At 41.2% G+C, this 25,880-nt stretch overlaps 1 protein-coding gene across 2 annotated transcripts in view; it reads left to right on the forward strand.

Annotated features, from left to right (window-relative positions):
* LOC140493678 (uncharacterized) overlaps positions 1–14,649 on the forward strand; it is a 28,661-nt gene extending 14,012 nt beyond the window's left edge. For both annotated transcript variants that reach the window (XM_072592406.1, XM_072592407.1), the window contains exons 5-9: positions 1,489–1,911; positions 2,170–2,532; positions 2,657–2,968; positions 7,916–7,963; positions 13,808–14,649. In XM_072592406.1, the coding sequence (XP_072448507.1) occupies positions 1,489–1,911; positions 2,170–2,532; positions 2,657–2,968; positions 7,916–7,963; positions 13,808–14,109 (1,448 nt within the window). In that variant the 3' untranslated portion in view covers positions 14,110–14,649. The remainder of the gene's footprint in view (positions 1–1,488; positions 1,912–2,169; positions 2,533–2,656; positions 2,969–7,915; positions 7,964–13,807) is intronic.
* Positions 14,650–25,880: the final 11,231 nt, after the last annotated feature.

Consider the following 25,880-nt stretch of genomic DNA (forward strand, 5'->3'; position numbering starts at 1 on the left):
TTTGTTGCCTATTTCTAGTTGCTCTTAAAAAGGGTTGAAGTGCTCTACCTTCTTGAACCGCTGTAGTCCACTTGGTGCTGGTATATCCACAATGTCATTAGATTACATTACAGTGTGGAAACAGGCCCTTCGGCCCAACAAGTCCACACCGACCTGCTGAAGCGCAACCCACCCATACCCCTACATTTGCCCCTTACCTAACACTACGGGCAATTTAGCACGGCCAATTCACCTGGCCTGCACATCTTTGGACTGTGGGAGGAAACCGGAGCACCCGGAGGAAATCCACGCAGACACGGGAGAATGTGCAAACTCCACACAGTCAGTCGCCTGAGGTGGGAATTGAACCCAGGTCTCTGGCGCTGTGAGACAGCAGTGCTAACCACTGTGCCACCGTGCCACCCAAAATGTCATTAGGGAGGAAAGTTCCAGGAATTTAATCTGGCAACACTAAAGGAATAGTGAAAGGTTTCCAAATCTATATGGTGATTGGCTTGAATTTGAATTAGCTTTCTCTTCACACATACTCCACTTGCCAACAATTAAGGACCTAATGTGGTCAAATGAATAGGTGACTTGTGTGCCTTCCCCCACCAGCTTCTTGTTCACCTATTTCCCAGCAGGGAAGAACAGCAGTTAGTTTCCCAACTGACCACCTACCAGCTGAGTTGGGTAGGGAGCACAGGGGTGGATTCTGAAATCCATATCCTTTTGCCCCCTCCACCTCCCCCAAATCTGAGTCAAGTCTTGCCACTTACCACCTCCTCCACTTACCACCAAATGTCCACATCTTGTGAGAAGAAGATTAAAGAACACAACTTCTTGTCGCTGGATCACCAACAGAGTAGACTTTGACCAACAAACATTGGGATTCAGGGACTCCAATGCCCTTGCTCAGCTCTTAATGAACTAATTCTGTGGCAGTAGGGTGAATTATCTCTCTGGTGTAAGTGACTGCCTAATGCATTCACTTTGAAATGAAAAGGGAAGAATCCCAACCAAAATTTCCATTGGATGTAATTTACATGTTTTTTTAAAATCTGTTTTTGGATTGAGAAAGGACAGTGTAAACCTTTCTGAAACTACTGCTTACATATTGTGGTGTTTGCTAATGTCACTGGACTAGTAATCCAGAAACCCAGTCTAATGCTTTGGAGAACATTGGTTCAAGTCCCATCACAGCAACTAGTGGAGTTAAATTCAATTCATAAATCCGGAATTGCAAGTTGCATATGACTGCAGATGTATGCCAATTTACATCTCAACTGTCTCTGAAACGCCTGAGCAAATCCCTCCATTCAAGGGAATTTCCGCAAGGATAACAAGTGCTGGCTTTGCCAGTGACATCCACATCCATTGACCGAATAATTTAAAAGAACATAGATTCATGACTTGCATAAGCATTCTGCTTGTAGCCAAGCAAGAAAGTGAAACAGAGTAAGCAAATAAGAATGTTTATATTATTAAGTTTTAATCTTCTTTTATTAGTTCCTCCAGAAATTACTGAATTCAGCAAACCTTCTGTATTTCAACATTCTAAACGAGACTTCATTAATTACCAAGTCAATGGATTTAGACCTTCTAAGATTCAAGTTGTTTTAATGTTGAAGAGGACGGGGAATGAAAGTGGAACAAAAATCTTTTATAGGTATTGCACACAGAGAACTACAGAAAATGGAAGTAATCAAAATGAAGGGTGCCTTCTTCTAACTGATTATTTGCCAGATGAATCCTTTTCGCCTTGGAAACCAACTTTATCCGAGAACAGTGACAGGACTTTCAAATTACAGGGCATGGTTGAAGTCTGTCCTGATGTAAAACGTGATAATGGGGCTGAATTAATTCTTAATATTTACCATGACACTCTTGCCCAACCTGCTTCAAAAGCTATAACACTGGAAGTTAAACAAGGTAGATCATATACACATTATTTTCGTAATTTGTTTATGCTTCATGAATCTGTTTGGTTTTTTTTGTAAACTTGTGTATTTGTCCATACAATGAAATATGTTGTTAATAGAGGTCATGCAGTTTTGCCATCTGTAGTCTGATAACATTATAGAAAATTCAACCTGTTAAAAATAATAATTTCTTCTTGTTTTTATTAAGACATGGAAATTGTTTCAATTTCAGTAGATGCCTTCTTTATTTTGTTTCCCTTTCCGAAAGTCCCACCAAAGATGTCAAACATTGTGGTGCCACTTCACGTCCATCATAATGAGCCTGCAGCCTTGATTTGTTCTATCATTGGATTTAAACCTCTTCAAATCACATGGCAACGAATCGGGCGGGATGATAAATTGGAAGAACTTCTGCGATTTGACCAGGAAAGGACCATCTTTGCTCCTGACAATGGGAACAAATGCAAGTATCATCATCAAATCAGTGAGGTAGAATATGAAGATAGATCCTATGGTATCACCAGTGTTCTAGTTATTTTGCCAGATGTACTGCAAGACCAAGGAACAAAGTATATCTGTCAAGTACGACATGAGGACACTGAGCAGAAAGATACAATTCTTAAAATTACAGGTATGTCATTCTTCTGACTTCCCTTGTGCAGAGCAATGGATTAAATATATTTACTGACAACATTATTTTCCCCATTTTTGTCTGTTAAAAGCTTAGTTTGTTAATGTTTTCATTTCTTTTTCAGCCCCACCAAAATTGAACAGGATAAAATGTGATGCAGAAAAACCAGTTGCAGGAGAGTGCATGACTTTGCACTGCAAAATACATTCTTTTTACCCCCAAAACATCACAGTAACATGGCTCAAAGAAGGTGAAAAAATGTTGGAAGAATTCAATCAAAGTGGGCCCAAACTGGGAAATGATGGGCTCTATAACTTGATAACAAGTGTGAAGACTACACTGAGAGGAGCTGATGTTGGGAAGAAATACACTTGCCAAGTACAGCATGAAAGTCTAGTACAGCCTTTAGAAGTTGACTGGGTGCTTGATCAACTGCGTAAGTAATCATTGTTAAACCACCATGCAAAAACTATAAGCCAAACAATGAAACTTGCTAAATCATAGAGTCCCTACAGTGTAGAAGCAGGCTATTTGACCTATCAATTGAACAGCAACCCTTGAAAGAGCATCCCATCCAGATCCACACCCTCACCCTATCTGTGTAACCCTGCATTTCCCGTGGCTAATCCACCTAGCCAGCACAGCATGGCCAATCCATCTAACCTTCACATCTATGGATGGAGGAGGAAACTGGAATCCCTGGAGGAAACCAGTGCAAATTCCACGCGGACAGTTGCCTGAGGATGGAATTGAATACGGGTCCCTGACGCTAACCACTGAGGATCAGTGCCACATGAATAATCTCCAAATTAAATAAATTTACCAAGATCCTGTTTTTTTTTTAAAGCATTATAATGAGAACCACCAAATTAAACATGAATTATCAGGCAAGTGAAAAAATAAATTTGCTTTATATAAATACTACAGCAAGATACAGCTTATGCAACTGTAAGTATTCGCAACACTTATTGCTCAAATGTGGTACTTCAGGCTTCACCGTTCCACATTTTGCTGTTGTTGTGGTTCTGTTGGCCGAGCTGGGAATTTGTGGAGCAGAGGTTTCGCCCCCTGTCTAGGTGACATCCTCAGTGCTTGGGAGCCTCCTGTGAAGCGCTTCTGTGATCTTTCCTCCGGCATTTGTAGTGGTTTGAATCTGCCGCTTCCGGTTGTCAGTCCCAGCTGTCCATTGCAGTGGCCGGTATATTGGGTCCAGGTCGATGTGCTTATTGATTGAATCTGTGGATGAGTGCCATGCCTCTAGGAATTGCCTGGCTGTTCTCTGTTTGACTTGTCCTATAACAGTAGTGTTGTCCCAGTCGAATTCATGTTGCTTGTCATCTGCGTGTATGGCTACTAAGGATAGCTGGTCGTGTCGTTTCGTGGCTAGTTGGTGTTCATGGAAGGTAAACCGTGTCCTGTTAGTTATTAACCAAATTGGTGCTAACCCAGGAACAAATCATCCACATATTGAATGATAGTGCATCCTCCAGGGAGCGTTAGTGTGGCCAGCTGGGAGTGCAGTACTTGTAAAAAGAGAATGACTGACTGAAACCCTGTGGGAGTCAAGTCCATGTGTCCTGGCTACCTTTTAAATGTGAAGGCAAACAAATACTTTGAGTCCAGGGCGTGGGGAATTGCAAAAAAAGCACGTTGCAAGTCAACAAGAATGGATCACATGCTTCAGGCAGGGGGGTTGCTACTAAGAATTGTAGCTGGGTTGGGCACAATGGGATGCAAAAGTTTCACAATCTGATACTGTGGAGGTTTTGGACCAAACACCACTCCGATTTTTGGGACCAGGAGGATCGGGTTGTTGCAAGGTGACGAGCATGGAACTAAACTTTCCTGTGTAAGGAAAGATTGGATCATGTCAGAGACTCCTTGTTCAGCCTCTGGACGCAAGGAGTACTGTGGAATCGAGGGCAAGGGCAAACTGGCCTTTACCTTAACTTGGATCAGGGGAGCATTAGTGAGTCCTCATTCATGTTCCTCAAGTCAGGAGGAACCTCTGTGGTTGGGGGCTTATTGGACCAGTGTGCCAATCACTGAGAAAGGCTCTGAGAAACACATCTGGGAACCCTGAGGGAAAGTTTGCCTTCTAATATAAAAAGGACCTGCTTGCTGCCACAAAGCTGCAGCTTAAAATCCGAGATATTTTGCACTATAACCCTCGTGAACACTGAGAGTGACATGAGGGGCAATGAGTCCCGATTGATGCCAGAGGTGACATGGCACCTCTACAAGGAAGGCAGAGCCCTCCTGTCCCTCAGTGAGGCCAAGAAATGTCACAGAATGAGGAGTCCCAAGGACTGCTTGATAAATATTCTGCATCTGAACAGAGCAGCCTGTGTGATCAGAGCACAGAGTAAGATGGGGATCAGGAACATCAAAAGGAGGGGTGAAGTCAGAGGCACAAAAATCAATTGACCACCGTTGAGGAGTAGTGAAAAGCGATAAGTTATGAGGGCAGGCTTCAGGGACAGCAGATATTGATATGCCCTCTTCGAGGTTCACAATCTCTACCTGCATAGAACAAAGAAAATCGCGTCCAGCCAGGTTGACACCAAGGGCTTGAGTGACAGCAAATGGAATAGAACATCTACAGCCTTCGAACTGGATAGTACGTGGCTATGTGAGTGGGTAAACAGCAGGTTCACCCATCAAACCAGAAATTTCCGCATGTTCATCAGAGAGGGAAATTATATCTTTGAATCAAGGACAAAGTTAGGGTAGAGTGGATCGCACCAGTGTCAATCATAAAGGGAAGAGGGATACCTTCAATGCAAAGTATTATTTGAGCTCATCTGCGTGGTCTCGTGAGAGGACAAGATAATTGGCCTGGGTTAGTCAAAAAGGGTTACAGGTAGTGAAGGATATGTGTTTACAGCGAGAACCCTGGCCCCATTTATGGGGGAATGAGCAATCCCTGATATAGTGGCCCATCCAGTTGAAACAGGAGTTACGGGAAGGGGACCCCAGTGGTGAAGTGCAGCAGGCATTAGGAAATGATCTCTACCTGTGCCGGTCAGTCTGGTGTCCCATTCCATTGTGGGCCTAGGAGAATGGAAGCCAGCAGATCTCTGTACAAACTCCTGTTTGATGTGCGATACAGTATTTTTTGTCATTGACCAGGTCAAAGTGAAAGAATTTGATTTGATTGGTAGAGATAGGGGAATGGCATGAAACACTAACTATTTCATGATAAGCAACAGTGAGCAAATTGTTATTCAATAACCCAATTCTCAGAAATGCAACAGATTGTATGTAGAAGAAAGCCTGAATTGGTGTTGCATAAGAGAAAGATATATGATTTGAGGTCATTCTATTCACTGTTTTTTAAAAAAACTCCAAATAAATGCAGCTTTTGGAGAAATTCTATTGATAGAACTTCTGTGACTTGGTTTCTAAATACATTTGTTCTTGCCTGATGTGGTCAGTTCGTCAGTCTTCTGAAAAAAATAAGAACTGTCAATATGGATCTTTCTAATATAAGCAATCAGAAATCAGAGTTAACATTTCCAGTCCATTGACCCTTCCTCAGAAATGCTGAGCTTTTCCAGCAATTTCTGTTTTTGTTTCTGATTTATAGCATCTGAAGTTCCTTCGGTTTTCATTTCATTACCATCTTATAATGGTCATGTTGAGTTTCTTTAATCCAATGTAATCATTCAACTGTTTACTTGACATTGAAACTTCATATTGACAAGTAGATTTTTTTCACTGTTGCTGAGAATAGTTAGTCTGTGATAACTTTGGATTCATAGAGTCATAGGCATAGAGATGTACAGCATGGAAACAGACCCTTCGGTCAAACCCATCCATGCCGACCAGATATCCCAATTCAATCTTGTCCCACCTGCCAGCACCCAGCCCATAACCCTCACTACCCTTCCTATTCATATACCCATTCAAATGCCTTTCAAATGTTGCAATTGTACCAGCCTCCACCACTTCCTCTGGAAGCACATTCCATACACTTACCCTCTCTGTGTGAAACAGTTGCCTCTTAGGGCTCTTGTATATCTTTCCCCTCTCACCCTAAACCAATGCCCTCCAGTTCTGAATTCCTCAACGCCAGGTAAAATACCTTGTCTATTTACCCTATCCATGCCCCTCATAATTTTGTAAACCTCTATAAGGTCACCCCTCAGCCTCCAACACGCCAGGGAAAAAAGTCCCAGCCTGTTCAGCCTCCCCCTACAGCTCAAATCCTCCAACCCTGGCAACATTCTTGTAGATCCTTTCTGAACCCTTTCACGTTTCACAACATCTTTCCAATAGGAAGGAGACCAGAATTGCCCGCAATATTGCAACAGTGGCCTAACCGATATCCTGTACAGCTGCAACATGACTTCCCAACTACTGTACTCAATACTCTGACAGATTTTTTTAAAAAAAGCATACCAAACACCACCTTCACTATCCTATCTACCTGCGACTCCACTTTCAAGGAGCTATGAACCTGCACTCCAAGGTCTCTTTGTTCAGCAACACTCCCTCGGACCTTACCATTCAATATATACGTCCTGCTTTCCCAAAATGCAGCACCTCGCATTTATCTGAATTAAACTCCATCTGCCACTTCTTAGCCCATTGGCCCATCTGGTCCTGGTCCTGATCCTGTTGTAATCTGAGGTAACCTTCTTCGCTGTCCACTACACCTCCAATTTTGGTGTCATCTGCAAACTTACTAACTGTACCTCTTATGCTCACATCCAAATCATTTATGTAAATGACAAAAAGTAGAGGACCCAACATCGATCCTTGTGGCACTCCACTGGTCACAGGCCTCCAGTCTGAAAAACAAACCTCCACCACCACCCTCTGTCTTCTAACTTTGAGCCAGTTCTGTATTTAAATGGCTAGTTCTCCCGTATTCCATGAGATCTCACCTTGGTAACCAGTCTCCCCTGGGGAACCTTGTCGAACGCCTAACTGAAGTCCATGTAGATCACATCTACTGCTCTGCCCTCATCAATCCTCTTTGTTACTTCTTCAAAAAACTCAAATCAAGTTTGTGAGACATGATTTCCCACGCACAAAGCCATGTTGACTATCCCTAATCAGTCCTTGCCTTGCCAAATACATGTACATCCTGTCCCTCAGGATTCCCTCTAACAACTTGCCCACCACCAACGTCCAGCTCACTGGTCTATAGTTCCCTGGTTTGCCCTTACCGCCCTTCTTAAATAGTGGAATCACGTTAGCCAACCTCCAGTCTTCCGGCACCTCACCTGTGACTGTTGATACAAGTATCTCAGCAAGATGTCCAGCAATCATTTCTCTAGCTCATTACTATTAGAAGAGTTACTTAATACTTGAATATTCTAAGGATGAACTTCTATAACTAATGTTGAATTTAACTAAGTCTTTCTGTGTTCAGGTGTTAAGAGTACAACCTCTGCTCAAGTAAATGGATCGACGGATGCAGGTAAAGTGTCCATCTTGAGAATTTTTGCTTCGTACATGTTTGGTTGTAATCCATAGTGATGTCAGTGTGGTATTTCAGACGACACACGAAATGATGCAGATATACCATTTTAGGTAGAGAGGAGGTGCTGCCTTCATTACTGGCTGTTAGGGTGATGTAATGGGTGATCCTTTAAAATGAAGCAGTGTTAATGTGGTTCCATCCAGCATCCCAGTTATCATTTATCACTGCCTTAGTTACACACAGCTGTACGTGTATCCAAAATACCCTGACTATCTCAGGTTGGTAGCTGCTGTGAAAAGAACAAAAATGCCAAACACAGACATTGTTACTTTTAAGAACATTAGAACAGTACAGCATAGTGCAGTCCCTTCGGCCCACAATGTCATTGCTGGCCTTTTATCCTATTCAAATTACTTTTACAATTTTGGATAGATTTATTTTGCTGTTCCTAATGCTCAATTCTCTGTAATATGCCATGGATCGCATACAACAGGGATTTCTAATCTAATAAGAATTCTACAAGAGAGGAAGTCAGATTAGTGACACTATAGTGGAAAACCAATAACATCTACTCATCGGCGGAAGTAATGACCTTTTTGACATTTAGCCAAGGATGAGAAGGAATAGCAAAGAACTTTAATGCCACCAGTGTTTTGATCAAAATTTGTAAAGTATATAACTATAGTAATCCAGGTGGTATGATTTGGCTGGGTCTTAGGCTAATGTGAGCTATTTATAAGAGTCATACAGCATGGAAACAGACCCCTCAGTCCAACTTGCCCAGACTTCCCAATCTGACCTAGCCCCATTTGCCAGCATTTGGTCAGTATCCCTCAAAACCCTCCCAACCATGTACCCATCCAGATGCTTCTTATATGTTGAAATTGTAATTGTCTCCACCACTTCCTCTGGCACCTCATTTCATACTCGCACCACCATCTATGTGAAAAAAGGTACCCCTTAGGTCCGTCTTAAATCTTTGCCTTCTCACCTTAAAACCTATGCCCTAGTTTTGGTCTCCCTCCACCCTAGGAAGAAGACCTTGGCTATTCTTCCATCCATCCATGCCTCTTACGATTTTATAAACCAGCCTATGGTTACCAGTCAGCCTCTTATGCTCCAGTGGAAAAAGCCTTAGCCTATTCAACTTCACCCTATAGCTCAAACCCATCCATCCCAGCAACATGCTTGTAAATCTTTTCTGCACCCTCTCAAGTTTAACAACATCTTTCCCACAGAATGGCATCCAGAATTGTATGCAGTATTCTAAAACTGGACTCAGCGATGCCTTATAAAGCCACAACATGACATTCCAACACTTATACACAATGTTCTGCCCAATGAAGGCAAGTATGCCGCCTTCACTATCTTTTCAAGGAAAAATGCACCTGCACCACTGGATCCCATTGTTCAGCAATACTTCCCAGGGCCCTATCATTAACTGCATAAGTCGTGCCCTGGTTTGGCTTACCAAAATGTGACACCTCAAACTTGTGTAAATTGAACTCTATCTGCAGTTCCTCAGCCCATTGGCCCATCTGATCAAGGTCCTGATGTACTCGGAGATAATTTTATTCACTGTCCAATGGTTCAGAAGAGGCATTGGAGAGTTTGAGTAGCTAGGAAGAATTTAAAGATCGAGCTCAGAAGAGCAAAGAGGGGACATGAGCAGTCTCTAGCAGGTAGAAAAAAGGAGAACCCTAAAGCTTTCTATAGGTATGTGAGGAATAAAAGGATGACGAGGGTAGGAATAGGCCCTGTCAAAGACAGAAGTGGGAAATTGTTTGTGGACCCTGTGGAGCTCAGAGAGGTGCTAAATGAATATTTCTCATCTGTTTTTACTCAGGAAAAGGAGAATATTGTAGAGGAGAAGACTGAGATACAGGCTATTAGACTTGAAAGGAATGAGGAAAGAGGAGGTGTTATTAATTCTAAAAGATGTGAAAATAGATAAATCCCCTGGACCAGATGGGATTTTTCTGAGAATTCTCTAGGAAGCTAGGAAGGAGATGGCTGAGCCTTTGGCCTTGATCTTTGAGTTGTCATTGTCTACAGGTTTAGTACCAGAGGAGGACTGGTGGATTCCAAATTTGTGTTTTTGTTCAAGAAGGGCAGTAGAGATGACCCAGGTAATTATAGACCAGTGAGCTTTATATCTGTTGTAGGAAAAGGTTTGGAAAGGATTATAAGAGATAAGATTTATAATCATCTAGCAAGCAATAATTTGATTGGAAATAGATTGGAAATAGTCAACATGGATTAGTTAAGGGCAGGTCATGTCTCACAAACCTCATTGAGTTTTTTGAGAAGGTGACCAAGCATGTGGGCGAGGGTAGGGCAGTTGATGCGGTGTACATGGACTTCAGTAAGGCCTTTGATAAGGTTCCACATGGTAGGCTACTGGAGAAAATGCGTAGGCATGGATTGAAGATGATTTAGCAGTTTGGATTAGAAACTGGCTTTCTGTAAGAAGGCAACGAGTGGTGATTGATGGAAAATATTCAACCTGGAGTCTAGTTAGTAGTGGTGTGCCACAAGGATCTGTTTTGAGACCACTGCTGTTTGTCATTTTTATAAACTACTTGGACGCAGGCATAAGTGGATGGGTTAGTAAGTTTGCACATGATACTAAAGTTGGTGGAGTGGTGGACAGTGTGGAAGAATTTTGTAGGGAGACTTGGATAAACTGCAGAACTGAGCTGAAAGGTGGCAAATGGAGTTCAATGCAGATAAATGTGAGGTGATTCACTTTGGGAAGAATAACCGGAAGTTGAATATTGGGTCAATGGAAAGATTCTTGGTCATGTGGATGTGCAGAGGGATCTTGGTGTTCACGTACATAGGTCCCTGAAAATTGCCATCCAGGCTGATAATGCTGTTAAGAAGGCATACAGTGTGTTAGGTTTTATTGGAAGAGGAATTGAGTTCGGGGGTGTGATGTCAAGCTGTAACTGTACAAAACGCTGTATGCGGCCTCACTTGGAATATTGTGTACAGTTCTAGTTGTCCCATTACAGAAGGATGTGGAAGCTGTGGAAAAGGTGCAGAGGAGATTTACCAGGATGTTGCCTTCTCTGAAGCAAAGGCCTGTGGGACTTTGATCTGTTCTCATTGGAGAGAAGGCTAAGAGATGATTTAATAGAGACATCTAAGATGATCAGAGGATTAGATATGGTGGGCAATGAGAGTCCTTTTCCTAGGATGATGACATCTGCTTGTACAAGGGGGAATAGCTGCGAATTGAGGAGTGATAGATTTCAGACAGATGTCAGAGGCAGATTGCCTGCCAATGTAGTTAACTTAGCCACATTAGGAGCATTTAAACAGTCCATGGATAAGCATATGGATGTTGATGGGATAGTGTCGGGTGATGGGCTTAGATTAGGTCACAGGTCGGCTCAACATTGAGTGCCGAAGGCCCTGTTCTGCACTGTACTGTTCTATGTTCTATGTTATTATTTATACGCAGGTATCTGAGATCTCCCTACATATTTGTTTCTCAATTTCCTGATGACTGTGGTGAGGGAGAAATGGGGGAAGAATCACCTAATAAGGTGATCATCCTTTCTTATTTTTTAGTTTCACCCATATAAATTCACTGAACATTCTCCCATGAATATCCTCCCAAAGTACAGCAGTAATGTTATCCTTAATCAAACACACCCTCTCCTCTCATCACTTGCCTCCCTTTCTATCCTTTGTATAGCATCTATACCCTAGAACATTAAGCAACCAGTCTTGTCCATCCCTGACATACTTATCTGTAATAGCTACAATATCCCAGTGCCATGTTCCCAACCATGCCCCGAGTTCATCTGCTTTATCAGTCAGGCCTCTTGCATTGAAGTAAATGCAGTTTAAATTATCACGAAGGCAGTGAATCCATCGGTGACCTGCTCTAGACTGCCTGCTTTAGACCTGTATTCCGTATCTCTTTTTGTTCCAGCATCTTATTGGCTTGCAGGAAATGTGCATGTCTTGCCACCCTTTTGAACTATCATGGTCATGGTACAGAAAAGGCTCTTGGTTGTACATGGCCATTTGTCCAAGAAAGTAGTCAATATTAATAGTGAGAAGAATAAAATTGCATGGCAAATCCTTCTCCGGTCTGATACATAACACCAGTATTGCAGCAAACTAAGCAACAGTGAAGGAACTGCTCTTTGCTGCCATGGTCTCTAGTATGTTGACCCAACTCAATATTTCAAGATGGGCTACGGTGCATATAAGGACTCCTCCAGTGTACCCATCATCTGCACAATTCTGAATTTGTCTTCTATCTCACACAATTGAAGGCTGAGCTGCTAGATTATTCTGGTTTTGAGCAAAGTATCAAGGAATTCTGATCCTTATGTCAGTAACTTCTTTCACTGCACAAGTGACCTGTGTATTACCCAGTGCACTCCCCTCACATGCAGTCTCTGATGGATGTCTCTGCTCTGGTGCTTACGAGAGAGAGGAGTGCTGGTTGTTTGTGTAAATCTGGATGCACCAAAATCATTCTTAAAGGTGTCTCTATACAAAGAAAAGAAAAATATTATTTAAAATGGTACCTATGTCTGTTTAAACAGAAAGAGTAATATGGATCTCGTGTTGTGCTTCACTGAAGATTAATAAAATGTACAACAAGAAGACATTGACAATTTCTTTGTGACAAAAATCCTTCTAACTTGCTGTCTGTAAGACCTCAGATAATTTAAACAAAATCTATGTAGCTACCTTCAGATTGAAGTGGTATATTTCAGTGTTTGGGACTTAATGCGGGTGGCACGGTGGCACAGTGGTTAGTACTGCTGCCTCACAGTGCTAGAGACCCGGGTTCAATTCCCGTCTCAGGCGACTGACTGTGTGGAGTTTGCACATTCTCCCTGTGTCTGCGTGGGTTTCCTCCGGGTGCTCCGGGTTTCCTCCCACAGTCCAAAAATGTGCAGTTTAGGTGAATTGGCATGCTAAATTGCTCGTAGTGTTAGGTGAAGGCATAAATGTAGGGGAATGGGTCTGGGTGGGTTGCGCTTCAGCGGGTCAGTGTGGACTTGTTGGGCCGAAGGGCCTGTAAGTAATCTAATCTTAACTGACTACTGATACTGATACTGATTTATAGACTTTAATGCAATTAGTGGAAGCTATTGTTATGTGGTAAATAATACATTCACGGCTACTTCTTGAATCTCACTGACTTGAAAGTGACTGAAGTATTTTGTGGCATGGAGTGACTTTGTGCTTAATCGATGATTTCATGCTAACTGTCCTCTGTATCTTCTGCAGCTCTCTTTTTGTCCATTCCCAAGGTGTACCATATTTAGGGAAGATTTCTCATGTTGGAAACATGGCCATTTTGATTTGCAACACATGCGTTTTGCCCATATGTGTAAATTCGAATGAAGTCGCTTTTAACTATTTTTCTAACATGAGGTTAACAACATTTTAATCTCTCACTCAATTTTTCCCAGTTTGAAGAACAGAATTCCTTCTTACATATTGATTATTGAATAGGTTTGTTTCTTTTCTCATCTCTGACTCCATCTTCATTCTTCTTTGAACTCCATGTCTTCTACTTTGGGACAGAAGATAACTAGATGTTTTCTCATTACTTCCATGGTTTTTATTTTCATCTTGAACATTAAGGCACATAATTATTGCAGCAGCAGTGCTGACTCTTGGTAAAGTAGCTTAGCATTTGTAGAATGGCAGAAGTTGGGATGAAAAATCAAAAGACCCCTAGTGTTGGAGTGCACAGTGCTACTAGAACTACTGAATATTGTTGCGTTCCTTTTCATAATTAAAATAAAATCTTTGTTACATTATTAAGAGTTTTATTTATTTAAATTTTTATTCCAACAGATAAAACAGAGGTATCACCGATAACTTGCCGAACACCAGCTCCTAAAGTTGGCCAACCTGTAACGATTTCCTGCACTGTTACAGGATATGCTTTAGGAGACTGTTGCATCACCTGGTACAAAGGTATTTACCCTTTTAAAGAAACCAACTGCATTGAAAACAAACCATTTGAAAGTGGTGTAGGTTTCACCACTTCGTTAACTTATACGCCAAAGCAAGAAGATGACAATTGTCAGTTCCACGTTGAAATTAATATTGAGATGGACACAATTAGCAGATTCTTCACAATGAAATTAGGTTGAGTTGAAATGGCAGTTTCTTGGAACAATGATCAATACATTCTGCTTTTTGCAGCTATAAAATGAAGTAACATTCTTGTTTAGATTTCATTATGTATAATAAAATGTTTTCATACGTATGTCCAACAATAGCTTTGTATATATCCCCATTTATAATCTGAGATTTACTGGTCAGAAACTTGTGCTGGAACATTGTAAGCTCTGTATCTATATGCAAGTACTAGTATTTTTGTTCTTGTTAACTGAATGATTAGAAGCAAAGGGAAACTCCATTACCTAGCTACTAAAAAGTTGATCATTAAGCATACACCTTCAAAGCCAATCTTTGTATCAGAACAGAATAACTTAATGAAAGAAAGTGGCATAGAGCAGTACAGGTAAAAACAATGACTGCAGATGCTGGAAACCAGATTCTGGATTAGTGGTGCTGGAAGAGCACAGCAGTTCAGGCAGCATCTGAGGAGCAGTAAAATCGATGTTTGAGGCAAAAGCCCTTCATCAGAAATACAAGCAAAGAGTCTGAAGGGTGGAGAGATAAGTGAGAGGAGGGTGGGGGTGGGGAGAAAGTAGCATAGAGTACAATAGGTGAGTGGGGGAGGGGATGAAGGTGATAGGTCGGCGGGGGGAGGGTGTACAGCACAGTTCAAGCCCTTTGTCCCTCGATATTATGTTGGCATTTTATCCTATTCTAAGATCGGACTAATCTACATACCCTTCATTGTACTATCTTCCATGTGCCTATCCAAGAGTCACTTAAATGTCCCTAATGTATCTGACTCTACTACCACTGCACACCCAACACATTCTCTCACTCACTGTGTAAAGAACCTACCTCTGAAATTTTCCCTAAACCTTCCTCCAATTACTTTAAAATTATGCTCTCTCATGATAGACATTTCTGCCCTGGGAAAAAGTCTCTGGCTCTATCTGCTCTATCTATGCCTCTCAACACCTTGTACACCTGTATCAAGTCACCTTTCATCCACCTTCACTCCAATGAGAAAAGCGTTAGTTCCCTCGACCTTACTTCATAAGACATGCCCTCCAGTCCAGGCAGCATCCTAGTAAATCTCCCGTGCACCCTCTCTGAACTTTTCACATCTTTCCTGTAATGAGGTGACCAGAACTGAACACAGTATTCCAAGTGTGGTCTAACTAGGGTTTTATAGAGCTGCAGCATAACCTTGAAGCACTTAAACTCAATCCTCCTTTAATGAAAAACAACCATCCATACGCCTTCTTAACAATCTTATCAACTTGGGTAGCAACTTTGAGGGATCTATGGGCATGGACCCCAAGATCTATCTTTTCCTCCACACTGCCAAGAATCCTGCCTTTAACCCTGTATTCTGCATTCAAATTCAATCTTCCAAAGTGAATGACTTCACACTTTTCCAGGTTGAACTCCATCTGCCACTTATCCAGCCTGTTCTGCATCCTGTCAATGTCCTGTTGCAACCTACAACTGCATTCCACACAATCTACAACTCCTCCAACCTTCATGTCATCAGTAAACTTACTAACGCATAACTCCACTTCCTCAGCCAAGTCATTTATAAGAATTACAAAGAGCAGAGGTCCTAGAACTGATCCCTGCGGGATGCCACTAGTCATCAACATGTTTTATCAAATCCTCAAAGAATTCTTTAAGGTTTGAGAGGCATGACCTGCCCCTCACAAAGCCATGCGGACTACCTCTAATCAAACTATGGTTTTCCAAGTAATCATAAATCCTCTCCTATATTTTTGCCTACCACTGATGTTAAACTGACTTGTCTGTAATTCCCAGGGTTCTCCCTATTCCCTTTCTTGAACAAGGGAATAACATTTGCCACCCTCCAATCATCTGACACTACTCCAGATGACAGTGAGGATGCAAAGATCGTCACCTATGGCACAGCAACCTCTTACCATTTTCTGTAGTTATCCAGGATATATCCCGTCTGGCCCAGGGGGTTTATCTATCCTTATGTCTTTTTCAAAGTTTTCAGCACATCTTCCTTTCTAACATCAGCCTGTTCTGGCACATTAGTCTGAGTCCCACTGTCCTCAGAAATGTCAAGGTCCATCTCAGTAATGAATACTTTGCTTCAGTAGTCACTAAGGACTTTCTCTACTTCTTCCGACTGCAAGCACAAGTTTCCTCCACTATCCCTGATCGGCCCTGCCCTCACTCTGGCCATCCTTCTGTTCCATTTATATAGGTGTAGAACCATTCAGGGTTTTCCTTCATCATACCCGCCAAATCTTTTTCATGCCCACTTCTAGCTCTCATAAGTCCATTCTTCAGTTCATTCCTGGCGACTTTGTTACCTTCCAAAGCCGTTATACTGCGAAGAAATTAAAAGGGACATGTCGGCTAAAATGAATTCAATAATGTGTGTGGACTGAGAGAATTGGGAAGAAAACAAAGGATAAGGTGTGAAGAAATATTGTGTGAGATCACCTTCAGTGTTGCCACTGTTCACGATCATGGCTGACCTCATGCTTGTAATGTTGCACTTGTCCTCTTTTGAATAGATTAAATGGTTCTAGTGTCTCCCATTATGTGTGTGCAGCCTTGTTCTGTAATTCCATATGTGCTTGTCATGATTGTGTAGTACCAATGTAATTGAGTAAGTTGAGGTTGAAATAGTGGTGAGAGCAGTACGAGAAAGATGGACTGGTGCAGTGATTGTAGGAAGTGAATTAAATCAGGGAAGCAGAGTGTTAAGTGTAGCTGCAGTTATGAGGAGAACCATTGAGATGAGAGGTAGAATTCCTGGCTATACTGGAGATACTTTTCAGGACTGCAGTTATATCCTTTGAGCTAAGATAGCTTGGGTCTCCTGTATTGTCTTACTGTTATGTTGGTGCTACTTGTAGAGATTTCAAGCTCTTGGTTGTTTCAGTTTAAGTGCTGTGTCACTGAGGCCAAGTTCCTTGGATTTTATTCCTTTGATTAGTAACAGGTGTCTTGTTTGGATTCATGAATTGTCAACCTGCAAACGTTAGGTGGATTTTGTCTCCCATCCCACTTTAGTAGAGCGTAGAAATGAATAAGTAGTATGTATTGTCCCATTTCTGTTTGACAGCTACCTTTATTTGTCAAAGCAGAAAGTCAGTTAGATAAATTCAACAGACTAGCAGTGCTGAAGGTATCCAGTAATACCATAATTGCAAATCTAGCTTCATGCCATTACAACATGTCCCTTCGAGCTGTATAAGAAGTGCCCTTAATACTTTATTCCATACTCAAAAAAGCCTTTAAAAGTTAAAGAACTGCAGATGCTGTAAATTAAGAACAAAAACAGAAGTTGTGGAAAAGCACGGCAAGTCTCGCAATATCTGTGAAGAGAAATCAAACTTAACATTTCTTTGATTTCACTTCACAGGTACTGACAGAGTTGCTCAGCTTTTTTCGCAACTTCTGTTTTTGTTTCACAACAATTTGTTTGCAACAATTAATTAATGAGTGCATTGAGTGTAGGAGTTGGGAGGTCATGTTGCGAATGTACAGGACACTAGTTAGGCCATTTTTTTGGAATATTGTGTGCAATTCTGGTCTCTCTCCTTGAAAGGGTTCAGAAAAGGTTTACAAGGATGTTGCCAGGGTTGGAGGGTTTGAGCTATAGGTAGAGGTTGAATAGGCTGGGGCTATTTTCCCTGGAGCATTGGAAGCTGAGGAATGTGACCTTTTTTATAGTGTTTTATAAAATCATGAGGGTTATGTATAGGGGAAAAAAAAGCCAAGGTCCTTTCTCTGTGGTGGGGGGGGGTCCAGAACTAGCAGGCATAGGTTTAGGGTGAGAGGTAAAAGATTCAAAAGAGAGCTAAGGGGTAACTTTTTCATACAGAGGGTGGTGTGTGTATGGAATGAGCTGCCAAAGGAAGTGGTAGAGGCTAGTACAGTTAAACATTTAAATGGCATCTGGATGGGTATATGAATAGGAAGGGTTTAAAGGGATCTGGGCCAAATGCTGGCAAATGGGACTAGATTTAATTTAGGATGTCTGGTCAGCATGGATGAGTTGGACTGACTGCTTCCATACTATACATCTCTGACTGAATAATAGTAAGAATAATAAGATGCATTTGTTGACGACTGTTGGATCCACTTTAAAATGAAGACTATTTGTTATATTTGCTGTTTAGATGTATCCTCTATTAACTTAAAAACTAACAGTATTAATGTCTGTTCCAAAAAATGGAAAAGTTCTGATCTATTTTTGTATTCTGCTTGTAACAATCTTCGTCTAAATTTGGCTTTTTGCCAAGTGGTTTTTTTTTAATAGTTGTTACTATTTCAAACAGTGTTTGTATTTTGATTAGACTATTCAACTGACTGAAAATTATTTTTTGAGAAATAGATACAAGAATAGATAATTTCTGCTTTTTCCTCTCTAGTCTCCCTTACGACACACTTCCTGCAGTTGGAAAGATAATTCAGGAATATTTTTCAGCACAAAATCCAAGCTGACACTTCAATATAGGAAAGTCTTCCAGTCTGGGGACACTGTGTCTTGCACATGACACATTAAAAAGCAGGCCCCATTTGCCTTACTGTTGGAGTTGATGTCATTATGGTATTTCATTGGAAGGAAGGTCGGTAGGCTGTCTTTGAAATGGGTGGTTTGATTTATAGTTAGCCAGGAGCCAGAGCATGTTCAATTCCTCTCACACTTTCCAGCCAACTATTAACGTGTGCAAATGGAAACCTTCTGAAGTTGATTACTCTAACTCAGGGCTGAGAACGTTTATAGAGAGTTCGAGGGGCCAGGTAATTGGCCATTAAAAAAAGTTACAATTTGTCAGGCAACTGTTGTCTAGTCAATGTCGGTCTCCAATTACCAGGAAACCAAAATATCTGAGCCATTGTATGAAAGGCTTTTAACTGAGGTTTGTTTTTATTAATATTGGTTAATATCAGTTTATGTTTTTAAAAAGTGAAATTAAGACGTGGCTAACAAAACTTTATCTATGTATTGATGTTATTCTTACAATTTTTATATATCTAAATAAAGTATACATTTCTATGTTTTAAGTTCAGCAATGTTGTCACTTCATTGTAGGAATGTAAAATAACAGTGATTGAATTTTGTGTTTATCAAGATAGAGGAACCATCAACTTTCTCTAACCCCGCCACCCCATGTTATCTGCAGAGAACAAAAAACATTTTTTGGCTAAGAATGATTATTCTTAAAGTCAAAAAGGAAAAGATGCAAAAAGGTTCTGAAGTCTGTTGATTTGGTCATATTGCAGGATGTAGTCATGTGTGGTTCTGTTTGGGGAATTGGCAGACACAGCTTATTCAGGAATTATATCTTTGAAAAGTTCTGTACATCACATTCTTTCAGAAGAACAAATAGGTTTCACACTGAATTCACTACAAAAGTGTTGCAAAAACAGAAGACAAGATTGGCAGCTTGTTCTTAGCAGGCTTTCCCCAATTAACTCCAAAACAAAAGCTTCAAACCTGAAAAGGTTGTTCAAATGTGAGCACCATAAAGCAGTCAGGTTTTATTTTCTTGAGGTGACTCAAGCAACCAAGTGCAACAATTATCATCAATCACATCATTTCGAAGATGCTTTGTTGAAAACAGTGCCAATGGGTGGAATCCTGTCGGGCGATGAAGACCAACAGCTATGGTGAGATTTATGGCAGAATCATGTAAGAAATCCAACAAGTCCTATCTCAAATTTTGGAGAAACTTGATGCATTTTCAATGCATTTGCTGAACGCCAATGTGAGTTTCTCGCTCGGCAGCAGCTCTTTGCCATATAAGAGGGACTATAGCTTGTAAAATACTTTATTAACATCACAAATCACCTCATTAATATTCATCTTCCTCACTTACCAAATGTGTTGAACTACTTATTGCTGGAGGTCTTTAGATGCATTTACTATTGACAGACTCACAAGTACATGACAGTTCACACCAGAAATGTTTGTGCAGGAGCTCATACTAACTTGCACCTTTTCTCATCCGTGCCTCAAAAATGTCCTCAATAGGTTTTCTTCTTTCTCTCACTCTCACTGTGTCATTGGATAGTCCCTGGCTCTCCAACTGTAGAAGGAGCCTGTTCACAATTGGAGCTCATTGGCCCTGGAATGTTGCTGGGGTAACCCCAGGGCCATAGGTCTAACATACCGAAGGTCGCCTTTCTAGGGGCAAGTTGACCCTCCTCAGCTTGAACCTCTTGGGGTCAGAGAGGTCAGGTAGAATTTTGACATATGTAGCCCAGCGATTGGAAGTGTTTTTGAGCAGTTTTGGAGGCAAAACATATTTTCTTGATTAGAAAGCAGTGTAAAACAGTTTGAGAAATAAGTCATCTTTGTAGAAAGTTAGTTTATGCAATTTTCAGAACAGGAGTATTTGATTAGAAATCTGCAGATTCTTAAAAGACAGAAAATATAAGCTTTCAGTTTCATTGGTGATCATGTAAGAAAGTTCACAGGAAAGAACTGGGAAGAATCAGTGTGTCAGATTTAAAGATTTGGGATAATGAGCTAACTTCTTTGGATTTTGATCACCATAAAGTAATAGTTTTTAGACAGTTTACTTTGTTTTATAGAGTTGTAGAGTTCAGCCCATCATGCCTGTACTGGCTATCAAACCCTTCTCTAGTCCCATTTTCCAGCACTTGCTATAGCAAGACGTCTTCTAAATACTTCTTAAATATTGCAATCGTTCCTCTATTCAAGGCAGTGAGTTCAAGGAATTCTCTGGATGAAAAAGTTCTTCCTTAACTCCCTTCTAAATTATCTGCCTCTTTCCTTAAATCTATGAACCTGGTTATTGACCCCCCCCCCCCCCCCCCCCCCCATTAAAGGGACAAGTTTCATCCTGTCTACTCTGTCAATGCCCCTCATAACTTTATATAGCTCAATCAGGTACCCCACCAGCCTTCTCTGAGGAAAACAACCCAAGCCTATCTCATCTCGCTTCATTTCCTGATGAGTCTCCATTATACACTCTCCAGATTAATCACATTCTTCTTTTAATTTGTCAACCAGCTAGCACTCAGTACTCCAGCTGTAGCCTAACCAACTTTTAATACCAACAGCCATCATAACCTCCCTGTATTACATATATATTCATAACCCCTTATCAACCTGTCCTGCTGCTTTAAGTTAAATTTAACTGGAAGATTTATTCTTATGTCGTAAACTTCTGCTATATTGTAAAAGAAAATCTGGGGTCTTGTGTACTTATCTTTCAGGAAATGACTACGCTAACTCAAAAAAAGTAATCAAATGAGATTTGGCTTGTCCAGTAGTAACATCAACTGAGATCATAACAACTTGTAATGGTAGCCCTCAGCATTATAACAGGCTTGCTCACCTCATCCTGGGAATTGTGACTACTGTTCCTTTGAATGCAATATCGTGGGAACTCAGATTTGTTTAAACTCATCTAGGCTCTCAGCTGTGCCTTTACAGGGATTCACAGCAGCAGTCAGAGCCCCAATCTAGTACTGGTCTGCCAGCACTCAGAACAAGAAACAGTCATTCTCATTTACCTGTTGTCTAAGGCTGCTTAATACCTATTCTCAAGCTCTGACTTTCACGCCACATGAACACACTAACACAGACACCAGGGGTTGCAGTTGGTTTTTAACCCCCTTTTCTGCATGTCCCTGTGAGACACAAACATGTCTGTAGGAGATGATGTCCTGCTGAGAGGGGATGGGCAGTCAGTGTCTGGTTAGCTTTTTTTTGTCTTTCCATTTGAACTTTCCCACACTTCTTCCCATGTCTCAAAGTTAAATGGGACCAGTTCTTAGTGAGGTCAAGGGTGCTTATGGTCGATTATGGAGTGTCATTACAGCTGGTCAAAGGACTCATTTGATTGCAGTAAAGGAAGTTGGACCCATTCAGTCACTTGATCCCACCACTGCCTGGGGATCATTGTCTTCCCTATCTGTGGATAGGCCTCAGTTATTCCTGCAGGTCAGGTCCAGCCATTCTGAGGATTGCAAGTTCATAATTCAGGGACCTATGGACATTTCATTCTAGGGGCTGGACAATATTCAGCTAGAGCTATCTTGAACAGTCTGTTTGAGAATTGGGCCATGGTTAATCCTGGGATTCCGGTTATAATCATCTGGGGTCATATCAGGAGATGATCCATGGAGTGTTGGATAAGTGGGAAACAGGTCTGGGGATGAGCTATATCATGCTATAATACTGAGAGGTGAAGGACAATCAAGTTGCCCAATTCCAAATGTAAGGCTGAAATCATTTAGAGCATGGGAGTGCATGGATACTGTGGAATCCAACTCCCTGTTGCTCTATTTCAGTGGGAGGACAGTGGATTAATATAATTGGTGTGGCAATATAGTAAGCCATGGTGCTGAGGGGGAAGTTGGGAATGCCAAAAGCCAAATGAAGGGTTGGATGATGGGGGGATGAAAACTGATGGGATTGACAGAGACAGCAACTCAAAACAGAACATGAAGAGTTAGGACTATTAGGCAATCTTCACAAATCACTCACAAGAGCACAAACTGAATAGTGCACTGTTTTCAACTAAACCGCAACAAATAGAAAAGCAAAATGGCTGCAAACACATTAAGAGACGCATGAGTAAGTTTATTTCTTTGTCCTACAGGTGCAGGTAAGGGCAGAGCAGACTAGTTTGTTATGTAAGTCTTTGCTCGGGGCAATTGCATTAATCAGATATCTGTAGATTGGGTGATGCCACACCTGTACCATCAAATTGCATTTCATTTACAGGTCGTGCATTGACCAAAATCATACATTACAACTTATGGAGATCTGAAATAAAAGCAGAAAGTGATGAAGAAACTGGCAGCATCTGCAGAGACAGAGACATAGTTAATGCTTCATGGCTGATGGCTCTTCTTTGGAAGTTCTGTTCCTAAAACACATTAAAAATCTTGGACTCAAGCAATCATGACAATTCATTACTTCTAATAATGGATCTTGGTTATCTCTGCAAAGCTGATGTGACCGCTGCAGAACCTGAAAGTGTCACTTGTGTTCACCAGTTCACAAATATAGTCCACAGGTCTATTGCTCTATACTGCTTTAGAGCTGCTACCTTTGTACACTGAACTGTAAGTATGTAAGAACATAGTCTGTTATATTCAATGGTGCATTTCTTGGCTATGTAAGTGAGATGGAGGACTACGCGATGAGAGTCTAATCTTACCAGACTTATAATCTTGCTTTGTTGTTTAGTTACAATGTTTTGCACTACACATATCTAAATAAGGTGAAATAACTAAGGCCCATTTAGAGGCAGTACGTTGCCTTCCACCTGGGAGTTCTCCGTGCCATAATGTATCGCAGCCTAACATAAAACTGCATTTCTATTTGTCAGGAATTATATCACTAAGAAGCTGTTTTGTTTCTGATATTCCTCAGAGAGTATCAGTACGCCCATCTCAAATGGACGTACAAAGGCTGGGAGTATTGTTACTGTCACAGTCCCACACATACAACACAAAAGGAGGCAGCAATTACAAAAACAATTCTTGGAACAACAGAAACATCCAATGGCTGCTGAGCGGCCTCCAGACAGAGAGGGAAGCAGCAGCAGAAGGCCCCTCCAAGATGCAGAGGAGGATGTGGAGATCAGAATCTGCTATTTTCACTGTCTTTTCTCCAGGTGTCCACAGTTCAGTACTGACTGGTAGCCCTAGACACCATATCAGAACTGTGTCATCTACTGGAACAGGACTTGCGCTCAGAAGGACTGGGTAGTCATCCCATTACAGTGGCCATCAAGGTAACAGCAGATCTTAATTTCAATGTGACTGGTTCATTCCAAGGAGCTACATGCTGATAGGATCAGGCAGTGTACTCTTCATGGTTGTGGATGCCACTGGTGCCAGCAAAAGGGAAAAGAGGGCATTAGTTGTGCAAGGAGGTAGAAGTTTGAGCATCTGAAGAATGGGTGATATGATGGCATAGTGGTTAGCATTGTTGCCTCACAGCACCAAGAACTCTGGTTTGATTCCAATCTTGGGTGACTGTCTGTGTGGAGTTTGCACCATTCTCTCTCTATCTGAGTGAGTTTCCTCTGGGTGCTCTGGTTTCTGCCGACAGTCCAAAGATGTACAGGGTAGGTGGATTGGCTATGACGTAAGTGGGATTGCCTGGATGGGATGTTCTTCAGAGGGCCGATGCAGACTCAATGCATCAAATGGCCACTTTCTACACTATAGGAATTATTTGATACTATGGTGGTAGTGGGAGAGCTGTGCAGTACAGAACAATGATGCTTATCGGGTTGCATGGGCATGGAGATTTCACTGTCCCCATGAGTGGTCTCAATCCTCTCTAAATGTTGTGAAGATCATCCCTTCATAGGAAGCAATAAGTCAAACATTACCACCCTTTTATTCTCAAATCCTGCTGTGAAACATTCCATTTCAATGTTTTCAGTGTTTTAATAAGGCCATCTCTTTTTCTCCTAAACTCCAATGAGTACATACCCAACCTTCCCAATCTCACCTCAGAGAATATTCCCTCTATAGCCAGGATCAACCAAGTGAACCTTCTCTGGATTGCTCCAATGCCTATTTCCTTAGATAAGGAAACCAAAACTATTCATAATGATCAAGGTTTAGTCTAACTATTACCTTGGATAATTTTAGCAAGACTTCTACCATGAAGACTGATGTATTTATTCAATTCCTTTGCAATTTTCTGGTTCTCCATTATTATTTTCTCAGCCTTATTCCCTTAGAATATGTATGTTCACTTTGGTCTCGTCCTTCCTTTGTATAGATTTATAGCGTTAAAGAAGTGCAAGTTTAGCTTCAAGGTTATTTTCTCTGTGTATTTTATTTGTTATGGACTAGGCCAGACCATTCAAAACATTCTTAAGCAGGCAGCCCAGACCACAACTGCAGTTTGTTTCGATAAGTGTATAGTGAAATTGCCTAGGTTAAGTTAGAGAGGTTGACTATCAGGTTTAAAACAGACAAAAACATTTATTCATAAAATTAAACAATGAAACACGAAGAAAAGAATAAAGAACCCCTACAGAACTCAGTCTATCCAAACTAGATTTAAGTATGCTATTCTGAATATACACAACAGTCCCAATAAGCAAACCCCCTTTAAAATACAGTACAAAAAAGGGTCAGTTGCTTACAGGTTGAAGTTAGACGGGCAGAAAAGAGAGTTTCCACACAGCTCGCTGTTGAACTCCCAACCAATTCTGGACTGAACTGAACTGCTCAGCTCAGCTAGAGAGCTGACCACTCCACATTCATTATACAGGTCACCTCTAAAACATGACCACTTTGGTCTGAAGTCTCATCTGTTTACATATAAACAAAATGTCCTCTCAATACCCTTTAAGCTCTGTACCAAACCAGACTGATTGGAGCCCGGCCTGGTTTGGAAAAAAACCAAGGACAGAATATCCTTGAGCCAAGGAACAGCTTTCAGACAAAAAAAGGGACTAGCTTTGTGACATATTTTGGGTATTTTTTGTTATTTTTAAAAAGTTCCCAATCCTCTGGTTTACCACTAATCTTTGACATGTTGTACATATTTATTTGCTTTTAATTTCGTACTAGCCTTACCTTCCCTGATTAACCATGATTGGCTTATCCCCTTCCCAGAATCCTTCTTTCTCATTGGGATATATCTTTGATGTGAATTATTTTCTTTAACATCTGTCATTTTTCCTCAACCCTCAAGAGGAAGAAGAAGGCTTATGTTAGGATGAGATATGAAGGCTCAGTTAAGGGGCTTGAGAGTTACAAGTTAGCCAGGAAAGACCTAAGGAGAGAGTTAAGAAGAGCCAGG

The sequence above is a fragment of the Chiloscyllium punctatum genome, chromosome 22 (assembly GCF_047496795.1).
Source record: "Chiloscyllium punctatum isolate Juve2018m chromosome 22, sChiPun1.3, whole genome shotgun sequence".
Taxonomy (NCBI): domain Eukaryota; kingdom Metazoa; phylum Chordata; class Chondrichthyes; order Orectolobiformes; family Hemiscylliidae; genus Chiloscyllium; species Chiloscyllium punctatum.